The sequence below is a fragment of the Ovis aries genome, chromosome 3, assembly GCF_016772045.2.
Source record: "Ovis aries strain OAR_USU_Benz2616 breed Rambouillet chromosome 3, ARS-UI_Ramb_v3.0, whole genome shotgun sequence".
In the NCBI taxonomy this organism is placed as follows: Eukaryota; Metazoa; Chordata; class Mammalia; order Artiodactyla; family Bovidae; genus Ovis; species Ovis aries.
Window position 1 is genome coordinate 162,432,912 of NC_056056.1, and position 14,496 is coordinate 162,447,407.

General features: G+C 59.2%; 1 protein-coding gene across 2 annotated transcripts in view; it reads right to left on the bottom strand.

The window, feature by feature from the left end:
• LRP1 (LDL receptor related protein 1) overlaps positions 1 to 14,496 on the bottom strand; it is a 79,886-nt gene that overhangs the window by 22,974 nt on the left and 42,416 nt on the right. For both annotated transcript variants that reach the window (XM_027967567.3, XM_027967566.3), the window contains exons 21-42: positions 14,025 to 14,207; positions 13,446 to 13,646; positions 12,185 to 12,430; positions 11,786 to 11,983; positions 9,936 to 10,140; positions 9,602 to 9,766; positions 8,845 to 9,089; positions 8,554 to 8,685; positions 8,033 to 8,260; positions 7,670 to 7,844; positions 7,483 to 7,577; positions 7,043 to 7,192; positions 6,786 to 6,926; positions 6,352 to 6,486; positions 4,714 to 4,845; positions 4,359 to 4,493; positions 4,034 to 4,163; positions 3,784 to 3,910; positions 3,286 to 3,437; positions 3,069 to 3,193; positions 2,421 to 2,798; positions 973 to 1,162 (exon numbers count right to left, since the gene is read on the bottom strand). In XM_027967567.3, coding sequence (XP_027823368.2) covers positions 973 to 1,162; positions 2,421 to 2,798; positions 3,069 to 3,193; positions 3,286 to 3,437; positions 3,784 to 3,910; positions 4,034 to 4,163; positions 4,359 to 4,493; positions 4,714 to 4,845; positions 6,352 to 6,486; positions 6,786 to 6,926; positions 7,043 to 7,192; positions 7,483 to 7,577; positions 7,670 to 7,844; positions 8,033 to 8,260; positions 8,554 to 8,685; positions 8,845 to 9,089; positions 9,602 to 9,766; positions 9,936 to 10,140; positions 11,786 to 11,983; positions 12,185 to 12,430; positions 13,446 to 13,646; positions 14,025 to 14,207 — 3,868 coding nt within the window. The remainder of the gene's footprint in view (positions 1 to 972; positions 1,163 to 2,420; positions 2,799 to 3,068; positions 3,194 to 3,285; positions 3,438 to 3,783; positions 3,911 to 4,033; positions 4,164 to 4,358; positions 4,494 to 4,713; positions 4,846 to 6,351; positions 6,487 to 6,785; positions 6,927 to 7,042; positions 7,193 to 7,482; positions 7,578 to 7,669; positions 7,845 to 8,032; positions 8,261 to 8,553; positions 8,686 to 8,844; positions 9,090 to 9,601; positions 9,767 to 9,935; positions 10,141 to 11,785; positions 11,984 to 12,184; positions 12,431 to 13,445; positions 13,647 to 14,024; positions 14,208 to 14,496) is intronic.

The window sequence follows — 14,496 nt, forward strand, 5'->3', positions numbered from 1 at the left end:
AGGCAGGGGCCAGGCTAGGGCCGGGCGTGAGTTACATCAGGGTAAGGAATCTAGGTTCAGTGCACTCACTGTTTCTAAGTAGCTGCTTTGGGGTTTTGTTTGTCCCTTAGTTTCCTAGTAAAACTTTAGGAAAACATTCCAAGAGCTGCAGAATTCAGGGGCAAAATGGTTTGCTCATATGTGGGCCAAGAGTGCCAAGGTGATGGTGGGGGTGGGGCTGCCCCTGTAAGAGGGTCGAGTGGATGGAGGCTGCGGGTGTGCACCACCCAGGGGGCTTCCTCCCAAATTCTCCATCTGCAACCTTAGCTCAGCCTCCTGTGCTTCCTCAGGCCTACGCCCTCTGCCCCCTTGCATGCCCCCCAACCCACAGAGACTCAACTGGGCTGGGCTCAGGCTCTTCCCCTGCCTGGAGCCCTCCCTCCTCCCACGCTTGCTCAAAGCTCTGCCCTACCCAGGCCGCCCTTCTCTGGCTCTTTTCCACTTGCAGGCCCTGTGCCAACCCACCGCCCCTGTGATGCCTCTCCGTCATCACACCCAGCCCTGTGCTGTCATCCGTTTCCCACCAGTGAGTTCTCTCCCCAGTTAGGTGGCTGGAGCAGGCCCAGCTCAAGGCTTCCACACAACAGATGTTTGGTGAACAAACTTTGCTTGAAACTTGGAGACCAAGAAATACAGAGGACCTGCTGTGTGCCTTGAGCATGGCCCTGTGATGAATGAATCCAGAGAGCCCGCCAGAGGCCTCTCACTCTCTCCTTGATGAGGCATCTGAGATGGTACTGTCTTTATATTACAGATGAGGAAACAGAAGCTCAGAGAGGTCTCGTGGCTGGTTCCAGGTCTCACAGCAAGAAAGTGGCTAAGCTCAGGTTAGAGCCAGACCTTCCCTCTTCTGCATTCCCTGCCCCAATCTGTCTGGGGGCAGTTTCTGCCCCCCTGTGCCCACCCGTCCCCACACCCTGGGCTCCCACTCACTTCTGGCACTCGTCCAGCACAAAGGCCCTGGGGTGATCGTCTCCAGACATGGTGATGACCGTCTCACGCTCAAAGGCCCCTGGGCGGGTCTGGTCCACTGTGTGGCGGGTGATGGTGGATGTGGTGTAGCTTGTCCAGTAGAGTGTGTCCCAGCCCCGGTGATAGGCCAGGCCTTCCACAGAGCCCACGTCTGCGGGGAGATAGGAGCAGCAATGGATCAGGACAGGGCCAGAGAGCAGAGCACAGGGGCACCCAATTGCCTGCACACAGGAAGTGCGGGAGCTGGGGAGTGTGTGTGTGGGGCGGCCCTCAGCGCCCCCAGGCCCTCCTGCACCCAAACGATTTGTGGTCCATCCCCTAACCCTTCTTCCGGTGTCTCTCCACCACTGGCTAGATTTGGCTTTATGCTACGGTACACCTCCTGGAGCCAGAGTTCTGCCAAGTTGGATGCAAACTGGATTTCAGTAAATCAGCTCCCACGTGGGCTGTACTGGGGAGCCTCCAACTTCTAGACCCTGAACTGGATTGACTGGTAGACACCTGAAGCTCAGGTTAAAGAACGGAGAGCGTGATAAGAGAGACGCGGCAGAACTTAGCTTAAGAGAGACAGACTCAGGGGTTTCAGCGGCTTCAAGATGTCTGGTGATGTGGTTGCCAGAAGGCTGCGTTAATAGAACTATTGTAGCCCGAACAATAGCCCGGAGAAGGTGACAGCCCTGCCAGGCTCTCCAGATAAGCTACGATTACAGAGTATCGAGTTCCGCTTCGGACACTACATTTTCAGACAGATGTGGGGACGGGGCTCTGGGAGGCAGAAAACGGCAAGGAGGTTGAAAGGACAGCTCTGTGTTTATCACCACGGTATACCTAGCACCTAGTAACGCGCTTGGCAGGTCTTTACAGACAGGAATGACAGATGTATGAACAAGTGAATGAGGCAAAGGACCTGGGGCATCGAGCCCAGAGCAGAGAAGACTAGCGGAACAGAACAGAACTTCCCCAGGAGCATGCAGGCTGTCCCGGAATGCAGCTCTAGAGCCTCCCACCTGATGTCTCAGATCATCCTGTTCTTTGCCAGATGAGCAATCTGAGGCTGTGAGAGCACAGAAAACTTGCCCAAGTGACTGAACTCCTGTGTCTGGGGTTGACCCACCCGGTCTCTGCAGCCTGTTCTATGAGTAACCAGATACACAGAGGCAAGCTTTCGCTTATTCTGTCTACCTTGAGGGCAGAACGAGGACCGGAGGGGACCAACTCTGACTCCAACGAGAGAGACTTTCAGTAACACGCAGTGGGATTCACTGGCTGTTTGTCAGGGACGCCAAGGCAAGTGGAATTCAGATCCGGGGCAGGGCTGGGTTAGCCAGCGTCCACGGCATCCCTGCCCTGAGTCTGGGCCGACCCTCCCCACCCCCGAATTCCTGGGAAGAAACGAAGTCTGGGCTCACTCTCCACAATGGTGGTCCTGCCCGAGCCGTCGTCATTGATCTGCTGGATGTTCCCAAAGTGGATGTCGCTGAAGAAGATGCGGTTGGGGGTGCCCGGGGAGGTGCCCGCTCGGTAGTCGAAGGCCAGGGCGATGACGTTCTTCATGTGCTCGGGGTCCTCGAAGGGCTGCACCGGCGCGTTAAGGTTGCGCTCGTCAGACAGGTGCACGCTCTTGAGGATGGTGCGCTCTGAGTAGAGCAGGTAGCCCGCGTACTCGCGACACGACGCCCCGTCCTCAGCCAGCATCCCGTGGGCGCAGGCGCAGGCCCGCTGCCCGTTGCCTCGGTACAGGCACAGCTGCTGGCACCCGCCGTTGTCCACCGCACACACATTGGTTCCTGGCGGGGGCAGCCACGGGGAAGGCAGAGGTCACGGTGGGCAGGGCCAGCTGGCTGCCCCGTCCTCTCAGCTGAGGTGGAAACTCTGGTTGGTGCCCTGCTCTGCCTCCACGTCCCCACTTCAGACAACCCTCCAGGCCCTGGCACTCAAGCCCTTTAGCCTCTCCTCACCACCCCTGGGTCTCTCTCATCGTGCTCTCCTGGAAGTTGCCCTGCGGTCTAACTTCTTCCCCAGGCCCTCTCTTGCCCAGCCCAGAGCCCCAGCCTTGCCTTTCTGCCGGTCCCGGTTGAAGACTTTGATGTCTTTGAGCTGGACACCGATGCCTGTTCGCAGGGGCACTGAGTCAGTGGCGTTGTCCTTGCTCCCGCGCTTGATGGAGCCGTTGGCATGAGTCCTGCGGGGAAGCAAGGGGCCATGAGCAGGTTGTCAGCTTGGGCTCAGCGGGAGGGGACGATGGCCCAGGGGAAGGCCAGGACAGAGGCCCACCTGTCACTCCAGTAGATGAACTCCTCAAACACGGACACTGAGAACATGTCCATGTTGTTGCTGGACAGCACTACCTCGCGGTCCTCGCCCGTCTCCAGGTCGATTCGCTCAATTTTGTCTGTCCGGGCGTCGCACCAGTATAGCTTCCCATCCTGCAGGCCAGAGTCGCCCACCTCACTGCCAGCTCCACGTCCCAGGCGGCACGGGGCACTCATTCCCGCCTCACTGTCTCCTCCCTCCTTGCTCTACATCCTCCCGCTTTCTGACCTGCGGCTCTGCTGGCCTCCCTCTAGCGCCCACTTCTGAGTGACCTCCCTGACCATCTCCCAGGTGGTGGAACCCTACTCTGCATGGGGCCTGGGCCAGAGGACCCCATGACTCCTTGGTCCATTTTTTCCCACCAATGGGCATGTCACATGAGATTCAGTGGGGAGCTGCCCCTCCCCGCAGAGCGCGAGTTCCGCCTCTTTGGCCATAGGGCTGAGCCTGCATCCAAACCTGATAGTCCACGGAGATGCCGTTGGGCCAGCTGATGCTAACGTTAACCAGCACCACTCGCTCACTGCCATCCAGCCGAGACCGCTCAATCCGTGGGTACTGGCCCCACTCAGTCCAGAACAAGTACCTGGGGTGAAGGTGGAAGAGGGGGTCAGTCCCCAGAGCATGGAGGAGAACAGGCCTGTGGCCAGAGGGCCTGGACCAGACCAGAACCAGGAGTGGGGACTGGTCAGCCCACCCTGCTCCTCACCCCTTCTCCGGGTGGACTGTGATCGCCCGGGGCTTGTCCAGACCCTGGGAGATGACCACGTAGCGGAAAGAGCCATTGAGCCGGGCAACTTCGATGACATCAAAACCCTGGTCCGTCCAGTAGATGTTGCCTGAGGAGGGAGGAAGGCAAGGGGCTCAGGGGGGCATGTGGGGACTCGTGTACCTCGTCCCCTCCAGCCTTCTGAGACCCCCACTTCTCCCCATCTGTTCCTGCCTACCCCTTCTCCTCAAACCCCCTCCTCCTGAGACCCCACTGCCCCAGTCCTCTGCCTCACCTGCAGTCCCTCAGCCCCCCTAGAGCTCACCGGCGATCCAGTCCACTGCAATGCCCTCCACGCGGCCAATGCCGTTGGTCACCACATCCTCACGCCACGTCTGGTCCCGCTTAGCCCGGCTGATGGTGCTCAGGCCCATGTCCACCCAGTAAATGGTGTCATTCTCTGGGGGCAGAGGAGCCAACATGGGGATGCTCACCGAGGCAGGGGACAAGGTAGAGGGGTCAAAATCACAAGGGGATGACTGAGAGCTGGGGAGACCAGTGGCTTGGGACGGCACAGCAGGGTAGGGCAGCTGTGGTCAGGCAACCTCTCCCTGGTCCCCCAGAACACTTCACCACGAAGGGAAGGCCATGTCCCGCCCCCTCCTGCCACCGTGGCTCACCAGCATGGAAGTCAATGCCGACAGCCAGGGAGGTCCCCGACACTGGGACCAGGGCGTCTGACTTGTCGTTGGGATCCAGCGGGATTCCCCGGATCCCCTCATGTACAGAGTACAGGAGAAAGGAGCCCACACCTGAAACACAAGCACACTGGGCATGAGCCTCGCTGACACCCCTTAAGCTTGGCTCTGTCACCCACAAACCCTTTTGATACCTCCTCCCACCCATCACATCTCCCCTCTCACCACACACCCTAGCTTGGGGCCTGGGTGGGGACAGGTCCAGTCAAGTCACCTGGCCAGCTCCAGGGAACCACCTGTGAGACCCCTTAGTGCCCACTAGAGGGCAGCAGAGACCAGGCTTTCACTTCACACAACCAGCTCTGCCTCGCTCTCCGGGTCACACAACCCTTCAACAACCCTAAAGGCGTTAGGGAGGATCTGGAGAGGTTCAGATGAGTCAACAGGACTGAGTGACTGACTCCCCAGTCTAGATTTTCACCCTAGTTTCCTCTTTGTCCTCGTCTGTCTGGTCTGTATCACATCCTTGGGTCTCTAGCACCCGGCTCCTGAGCCAGCCTCCTTCCCAGTTCCCCATTTCTTACAAGGTGCCACTATCCATGCACCCTAGAATTTCCCCCTGCCTTTATCCCCTTGCAAAGCACATCCTCAACTGAATCCCCCTAATGGGCCCTGGTTGCTCAGAATCCTTGAAAAAAAGGATTCATGGTCGAGAGTGGGGAGACTCCAAACACTTAAGAGTCTCCCCACAGAAAATTCTCAGAGCAGATGAGCATATGGAAGGCTCTGAGAAGTTCTGCAGCAAAAAAAAAAAAAAAAAATCCACTTAAACTTAGTTCAACCCAGTGTTTCTTTCTGTAACATCGACCACATCAAAGAGGGAGGTTCCTAGGAGTGCACTTTGGGAAATGCTGTCCTGGGGCGGGCTTGTAAATCAGTCAGCAAGTTCTTGTGAAACAGCTCCGAGTTTCATCCCTTCTCTTCAACCCCGCTGCTGAGCCCCAGCCCAGGCGAACAGCCTCCTGACTGGTCTAACTGCCTTGGTCTCTCCCTCCCCCACTCAGCCGGCTCTCTGCCGCCAGGTTAATCTGCCCCAAACACCACTTTCCAGGTGCTCCTGGCTGAGAACCTGCAGAACCCCGCCTGCCCCACAGCCTCACCCATGAACCCCACACCCTGCCCGCCACTCGGGCTGGCACCTCAGGGCCTTGCACCCACCCTCCTACTGCTCTGGACCCCTTGCCTGGCATGTTGTCCCTTCTCCTTCAAACCACACACTCAAATCCTCTGTGCCCAGCATACTTCTTGCATGAAGTGACCCTGGTGTCCCCTCCGACATCTATTTCTCCAGAGTTCTACTGAAGTCAGAGCCACTTCATGTCTCCCCTCCCCCACCTTTGGTTAAGCCTGCTGAGCACAGGGACAGGGACTTCTGTCCCCTGCCTCCCCCATAGCAACCAGCACAGTGGACGCTGACTAAGCATCTAACCCAGAAGGCACTTAATACACAATGGACTTGTCCTGTGCCCAAGCTGAGAAGAGGAAGGTGGGCTGTAGACAAAGACAAGCCGGGTTGGGGACCGGGGTCAAGGGGAGGGGAGCAGAGGCAGGGGCACTGACCCTCGCAGGCCTGCTGACCACTCCGGAGGCTGTAGCCGGCCGTGCACATGCAGGAGCGGGTCGTCTCGGACGTGGGCAGGCAGAGCTGCGAGCAGTCGCCGTTGTTGACGCTGCAGGGATTGGTGCCCTCGTGGTCTGGGGGCGAGTGGGAGGCACAGAGAAAGGGTTACTGGCTCTCTTCAGGACCTCGGCGTCAGGCCTGAGCATGCCTTGGGACAGGACGGTCACCCCTGACCCCAGACCTTGTGGGGGTTACCACCCCTGCCCAGAGGGTCTCCAGTCCTGCAGGGCCCCTGGCCCTTGTGAAAGAGGGGCCCCATGGGTGGTGAGCAGAACCTGACCCGTTTTCATTCCCCTCGCTTGCTCAGGGCTCCTCCTGGCGCAGCCCTGGCCTCTGACCCCAGCCCACTGGCCCTGCCCTCGCCCTGCCTCACCCAGCTGGATGCTCTCATCGTAGACCTTCATGTGCATCACCAGGGTGGTGCTGTTCCGCAAGACCACGGACCCCGAGCCGTCAGCCTTGTTGCACGTGCCCATCTTCTCCGACACCTGATCTGCCCACCACAGCTTGTCCCCTGGGGAGGCAGGAGGGGATGAGACCCCCGAGGAAGGCCCCACCCCAGGCCAGCCCTGTCTCCCTGGCCCTGCCTGCTCTGCTCCAGCCCCTGGCTCCCAGGCCAGTGGCCCTCACCCATGATGGCCAGGGCGGTGGCCTTGCCCAGCTGGTTCCGCATGGTGTCGATGACCTCTAGCTCGCTCCCATCCAGGTTGCAGCGGTTGATGGTGTGGTTCTTGGAGCTGATCCAGTAGAGTTTGCTCTCAGGGAAGTCGATCGCCAGGCCTAGAAGAAGAGGGGTGTCACGGCCAGAGAGCCCAGCACCCACCAGGGCTGGGGGCCAGGAGCCTGAGTGGCTGGGGTCCTTCTCACCTCTGGCGATGGGCAGAGTATGTGTGAGGTTTAGGGGGAGGGTACTGAGAATAAGCACTAAGCTGGGAGCTCAGGGAGACGGAGGAGTGACAGGGAGGAATCCCTGAGAGCAGAGGGGCAATGGTTGGGGGGAACCCTGAGGGCATCTCTGGCTGGAGGAATTAGGGGAGGAGGGGCCGCAGAGTAGCAGGACGGGCCCGTACCCACAGGGCCCCTCTGGCCACTGAAGAGCAGGGTGCGGTTGCTGCCGTCCATGTTGGCCATGCTGATGTTGTCACCGTCTGTCCAGTAGAGCTTCCTAGGGGCGCCAGGAACCGGGGACAGTCAGAGTCCTCTTCTTCCCCCGCCCCACACCCCACGCCCTTCAACCTGGGGCCCCGCAGGACATACCCACGCAGAGGGTGGACGACCAGCCCGTGGGGCTGCTCCAGGCCCTGCACTACCGCATTCTTGAAGGAGCCGTCCAGCCGGGCCACGTTGATCTGCTTCTTGTTGGTGTCATAGCTCGTCCAGAACAGGTTTCGGGACACCCAGTCGACAGCCAGCCCGTGGGCGTTTGGCAAGTCTGGGGACACAGTGGGGAGCTGTGGTTGGGTGTTTGCAGGACACAGGTCAGGGGGCTCGAGGGGAGGGCACCGGCTGGTTTCTGGGGGAACAGGAATCATGACCCAGGGATGGAAACACTCCAGGGGAAAGGATTCGGAGAAGGGACAGCAGGACCCAGGGAGCCATGGGGTGGGGGCCGGACAGAACCTGCAGAGACGACTGTCTCCACGCCGGTGCCGTTGATGAAGGCCCGCTTGATGGCCTGGGTCCGCACATCGGACCAGTAAACGCGCTGCTCGCGGGCGTCGTAGTCCAGCACCGTGACGTTGTCGATGTCGGGCACCGTGAAGGAGATGATGTAGTTGTAGTAGGGGGCGTCCAGATCCACACCCCGGATCTCCATCTGACGTGCGTACAGCAGGAACTTCTTAAACTCTGCAGGCACAGGGCAGGTCACTGAGGGCAGCCTCCTGCCTCCACGCCTTCCACCCACCCAGACTATCGCGGTTCCTTCTATCTGCTGCTGGCCCTTGGCAATCAGAGAGACCCCACCGGGAACAACCTTCCGCTCGGGACGCCAGTCTTTTCTGACAGCAGCTGTCTCCGGAGCCTCTCCCGTCAGGCCCCCCCCCGAGCTGAGATCGCCTACCTTTGCTCAGAATCCGCAGCTGGGATAGCCCGACCCTCCCCCATCAGCCTCGGGTGTCCCCCTGGCTCGGGGGCCCTACCGTAGCAGGTGGTGTTGTCCTTGTGGAGCTTCATGAGGTGCGGGCAGGCACAGGAAACTGTCCGGTTGTAATCAATGAGACACAGGTGGGAGCAGGGGCCCCGGCCCCCGTTGGCCTCACAGGGGTTGGGAGCTGGCGGGGAGGGGAAACAAGACCATCCAGTGACCCTGCCGGCCCTGCTCCCCTGGCCCACACCCACTTCCTGTCCCCGTGTCGCTGCCACCGCCCCAGCACAGACCCCTCCTGTCTGCGAGGCTTCTGTGGAGGTTGCTGTCCTGTCCGGCCCCTTACCCATGGGCTGCCGGGAGGGGTGGTACACCTGCAGGTCAAAGGGCTGTGTGTTGGTTCTCTGGACCACGGTGACATTGTGGCCCGTCCACTTGTTGGCCTTGGCCAGTGTGTTTGTCCGCCAGTCCGTCCAGTACACCTCGCCTCCATACAGCGTCACTGCAAACGGGTGCGACAGGAACTCGTGTCCCCGAAGCACCTCCATGTGACCGGAGCCGTCGTAACGGGCAGAGTAAATCGCGTCTGACCTGAGAGCATGGTTCGGGGCAGAGTGAGGAGCCAGTGGGAACCTGAGACCTCGGGGCACGTGGCCCGGAGTTCCCACCTTCCCAGCCCTGGCCCTCGGCACCGCGTGGAGCAAGAAACACATGACTCAAGGGCTGGGACCCCAGCTCTGACCCCAGTTCCCCTGCCCCTTCACTCTCCCCAGCACACAGGGCTGGGGTGAAGTTTAGAAAAAGATGCCCCCTTCAGGGACATCAACTAAAAAAAGTCCCGCCCCCTCAAGCAGAGCTTACAGATGTATGAGCAAGCATGGTGTTGGGGGCAGCCCTGCCTCTGCCCTCCTCCATCTGCACCTCTTTCCCAGCCCAGCCTCTGCCCCTGCTCAGTGCTCTTCCTGGGCCCTTGTCCGGCTCCAGCTCCACTTCCGTCCTGGCCTTCTCACCATGCTCGAGGCTACTGGGTCCTGGGACCCTCAGCCCTGCCCTGTCCCCAGGGGGCCGGGAGGACAGGGCTCCCAGGAGGTGCAGGTGCTGACCTGGCGTCGATCCACAGAATACGCTTCTCCAGGTAGTCCACAGTGAGGCCGTTGGGCCAGCCCCCGGAGCCTGTCTCCCGGTGGATGGTGCGGCGCCCGGCCCCACTCATGGAGGCTGCCTCGATGCGGGGCAGGCTGGCGTCCCAGTCCGTCCAAAACAAGATCCTGGGGGAGTGGGGAGGGGATCAGGAGGGCCAAGGTCGAGGCCTGGGGGAGGGGTTGCGGGAGGATCCTTGGTGAAGGGTGGAGGAGGCAAGGAGTACTGGGGAGATGGGTGTGCCTGGCCCCTTCAAGGGAGTCACAGGGCCAAAACACGTCTGGGCAGGGCCCTCACCCATCCCGGGGATCCAGTGCAATCGCCCTGGGGTGCTCAATGTCGCCGGCCAGCAATGTGGTTCGGAGGGTCCCATCTAGCTTGGCCACCTCAATCTGGTCCAGGTTACTCTCCACCCAGTAGATGTTGCCTGCAATCCAGTCTACAGCCAGGCCCTCGGGTGTGGCCAGGCCATACTGAATCACCACCTCGAAACTGGTCAGGGCTGAAGAAGAGAGGTCGCAGGAGGTTAGACTCACCTGGGGTGGGGGGGGTGAGCTCATGATACATGCTAGGAATCCTGGATGGCCCACCCCAACCTTGACACCTCTGTGAACACCTCTGGTGTGCCCTGAATTCAACAGAGCTTCCCAGAACCCCCACTCTCCTCACCCAGGCCCCCTGCCCCAGGAGGTCAAGAAGAAGCCTGGCTTCTAGAACCCTGGAGAAGGGGAAGTGGCAACTATCTTCTGCCTGTGACTCTCTGAAGGGCCAATTCCTGGGAGGAGGTCTGAGCAGAGGGTGGGGGCTTTGGGGAATAGACCTAGACTCAATATGAAGCAGACAGGATTTTCTAGAAGTCATTCCACAGATGGTCCTGGAGGTCTTTCCACGGTTATATATATATATATATATATATATATACACACACACACATACATACACACACACATTTACTGTGTTGAATGCTAACTCTTTTCAACCCTGTGGACGGTAACCCACCAGGCTCCTCTGTCCATGGGATTCTCCAGGCAAGAATACTGGAGTGGGTTTCCATGCCCTCTTCCAGGGATGTTCCCAACCCAGGGACTGAACCTGGGTCTCCTGCACTGCAGCCAGAATCTTTACTGTCTGAGCCACCAGGGAAGCCCTATATACATATATAATAATTTAGAAACTGTTACATAATGTGAACATTTTCACAGTCTACTTAACCATCTCCTAGTTGATGGACATTTGAGATGGTTCCAGGTTTTCTCTATGGGCCTCTCTGGTGGCTCAGATGGTAAAGAATTTGCCTGCAATGCAAGAGATCTGGGTTCAGTCCCTAGGCTGGGAAAAGCCCCTGGAGAAGGGCATGGAAACCCACTCCAGTATTCCTGCCTGGAGAATTCCATGGAGAGAGGAGCCTGGCGGGCTACAGTCTATAGGGTCACACAGAGTTGGACACAACTGAGCAACTAACACTTCACACTTTTCTCTATGACAATACCACCTCCTCTAGTGAAATGCACTTCTTTCAAGTGTCTGCTCAGAAAGTCAGCTTCTCAGGGGGCTTTCCATGACCATCCAGTTTAAATGCCACCGGGGTTCTCCCGCCTGCCCTGCCCCCTTTCTCCTTATCCACAGCACTACACCCTCCGCCAGTCTGCGCTGCACTTGTTCCCTGTGTTTCTCTCTGATGTTCCCACTGGTGTGTAGGCTCCATGAGGGCAGACATTCTGTCTTGCTTGGCTCCCTGCTGTTTCCCCTGGGCCTGGAGTGTGTGGCAGGGGCTCAGGAATGAGCGTTATTAAAGAAGCAAGTCTGTGATGGGTCAGGCTGCTTCAGGACAGAAGGCAGGGTTCAGGTACCCCACCCCTAAATGGCTTTTTTCTTGCAAGCCTGCAATTCTGGCCATTCCAAAGAAAGGCTGATCATTTTGTTAATTATCAGGCTGGCAGCTCTGCTGAGGATAATTACCGGGCGTCAGACACTGAGACCCACAGCAAAATCTAACCCAATTAACAAGAGTGTGGGGGATAGGGGAACTTGGGGCCTCTGCTCCAGGCAGTCTGCATCTGGTCCCGTGGATCTGAAAGCCCAAGGGCCGAGTCTGGGGTGCACTGGGGCCCCACGTCGGCGTCGGTCTAGGGACAGGCGGGGGTCACCTCCGTTGTCCAGCAGCTTCCCGCGGTAGATCTTGTCCTCCACCACGTCGGTCCAGTAGAGGGCGCTCTGGCTGAGGTGGAAGTCCAGGGCGATGGTGTTGCGCAGGCCGGGTACCAGCACGCTGTAGTCCCCTTTGTGGAGGTCGATGCGCCGGATCTCGTGGCGGTTGGAGAAGATGATGAACGGCTTGAAGGGGTCTAGGGAGGGGTGTGATGGGGTCACTTCTTGCCCCCGAGCCACCCTGTCCAGGCGCAGACAGGGTCTCCGTGGGCCCTGGCACTGGGCCCAGATGGAAACCTCAGCCTGCCCCTGTAGTTCAGCCGCCGCACCACTCCCCTCTGCCACCCCCCTCGCCCCCCCGCCCTGTCCCCCCCTCCTCGGTCTGGACTGCCTCTCACCCAGGCTGCGGCAGCTCTCGCCATCCGGCTCTAGCACCCAGCCCTCGTAGCAGGAGCACTTCACGCTGAACTTGTTCTGGTCGCATTTCTGGCTGCACTTGAGATGCTTGGCGCAGTAGCTCTGGATCTGGCAGGTGTGGTTGTCAGGCCCCAGCTCCATGCCCAGAGGGCATGAGCATACAATGCCTTCACCGGGTGCCACGGAGCAGTTGTGGCTGCAGCCGCCATTGTTCAGAGAGCATTGGTCTGGGGTGGGGGGCAGGGAGCAGGGGACAGGATCAGGGTCAGGATCAGAGGGAGGCAGGTCCTTTCCATTCCTCTGCCTCCTTGCTTCCCAGGCACCCCTGGGACCAGGGTTCGCGTCCCTGCACCCACCGCGTGGGTGGTCATTTCCTCTCTCCAGGAGCACCCCTCCATCATGGTCCCATCTTTCTCTCCGATCTCTATTTCCCAGCCTCTTCTTGAGCCACGGTGTGGGCCCCAGCCTTTTGCCTCTCTCTGAGGCAGGGGGTGGGGGGGCTTTCCTCTATCTCTCCTGATGCGGGTGTGATTTGGGGGTGGGGTGCAGTAGGGAATGTCCTGCTCCAGGTCCTCGGACACACCCCAGGACCTGTCTGCCCTGACTGATGACCCTTCAGTGTTTCTTAGGGCTGGTCCTTATCTCCCACTCTTCTCCAAGGAACCAGCCGGGCTCAGAGGCGATAAGGGGCTCTGCTCCTCATCCCGGAGTCACACCAGGCGGCCCTCCCTGACCCTCGTCCTTTTGATCTTGAATGCACAGCCTCCTCCCCCAACCTTCTCACTCACTCAGCAGGACAGAGTGCCTGCCCTCCTGACTACATCAAGCCTCAACCCTGGTGCCTTCACACTGAAAGCCGGCTGAAGGAGGGGGCTGGGCCTGCAGGGAGGGGCTGCACTGCAGTGTCTCCCCTGCACTTCATGGGCTGTGTGACTTTGCACCAGCTCTTCAACCTCTCTGAGCTTCAGTTTTCTCATGGGTAAGATGGGGGTGAGAATTGTATGTGTCTCACAGGGCTGCTTTATGGATTAAATGCTGTAACAGTGGTAACACTGAACATAGCCTCTTGGAAGTGGGTTTTTTAGTAATAGCTCTGAGGACTGCTCCCCCAGCAGCCAGATCTGCCCTTTCTAGCCTGAGACCCCCTCCCCACAGAGCTTGTCCTGTTGCACGGCCCCGGCCTGGCCCAGCCTCCTTGTCTAGCTCCCTTGCCCATTTGTCTTTCCTGGGCCCAGGACTCACCACAGAGCTCTCCCTCATCCGAACCATCTCCACAGTCATCGTTGCCATCACACAGCTTGTCGGGCGGCAGGCAGACCGAGGTGTTGTTGGCACAGGGGTGCGAGGGGGGCCTGCAGGCCAGGGACTCACAGTTCTCCTCATCCGAGTTATCCTCACAGTCGCTGTCGCCGTCACACACCCATGCTTTGCTAATGCACCGAGCTGGGGAAGGGGTACAGCATCAGGGGCCAGGCCTGGCCAGCAGGGCTCTCTGCACCCTCTTCCCCGACCTGGTGGGCTTATCTAATCAGGCCATAACTATAATGCCTTGGGGTCCACTAGGAACCTTGAGGCTTTTTCTGTCAAATTCACATGGGCAACAAAGAAGGCATGAACCTGCAGGAGGTGCTGACATTCAGCACTGGAGAGGGTTTTGGTTCCCAGGGCCCCTACTGCAGGCTCTGGCCCTTTCATACCTCCCCCATACATCTGGCATAAGCTTTTTTCTGTATAGCCTTTTGCCTCACGGTGTCCCCCTTGCCCTTGCCCTGCTCTCAGTATCATCTGTCTGTGCAGTTTCTCTTCAGTCCTTCTTTTTACCAGAGTCTTTGCAGCCAAACTTGACGTTGGGATCACAGACGTGGGTCACTCCCTCACAGCTCTTCTCGTCACTGGAGTCCATGCAGTCAGTGTCCCCGTCGCAGCGCCACCGCAGGGGGATGCACAGACCATCCAGCCGGCACTGGAACTCATCACTGTGGCAGCCGCCAGGAGGCCTTGTGGCTGCAGGGGCACAGGTGGCGGGCTCTGGATCAGCCATTCCCATCTCTACCTTTCTATACCCCTCCTGCCACACCTGGCCCGGGGCTATGAGCTGAGGCAGGCTGGAGAGATCTCTGAGTCCCACTGACTTTCCCTGCAAGTGCTAACTCCAAGTCAGGGTCGTGACACCTTCCGGGGCTTAGAAATCCTCTTGTTTCACCTCCCTATTTCACACATGTGAGCTCGGCTGGATAAGCAATTTGCTAGGTCAAAGCTCAAATGACCCCCACCTTAGCCTAGCCTCTGCTGC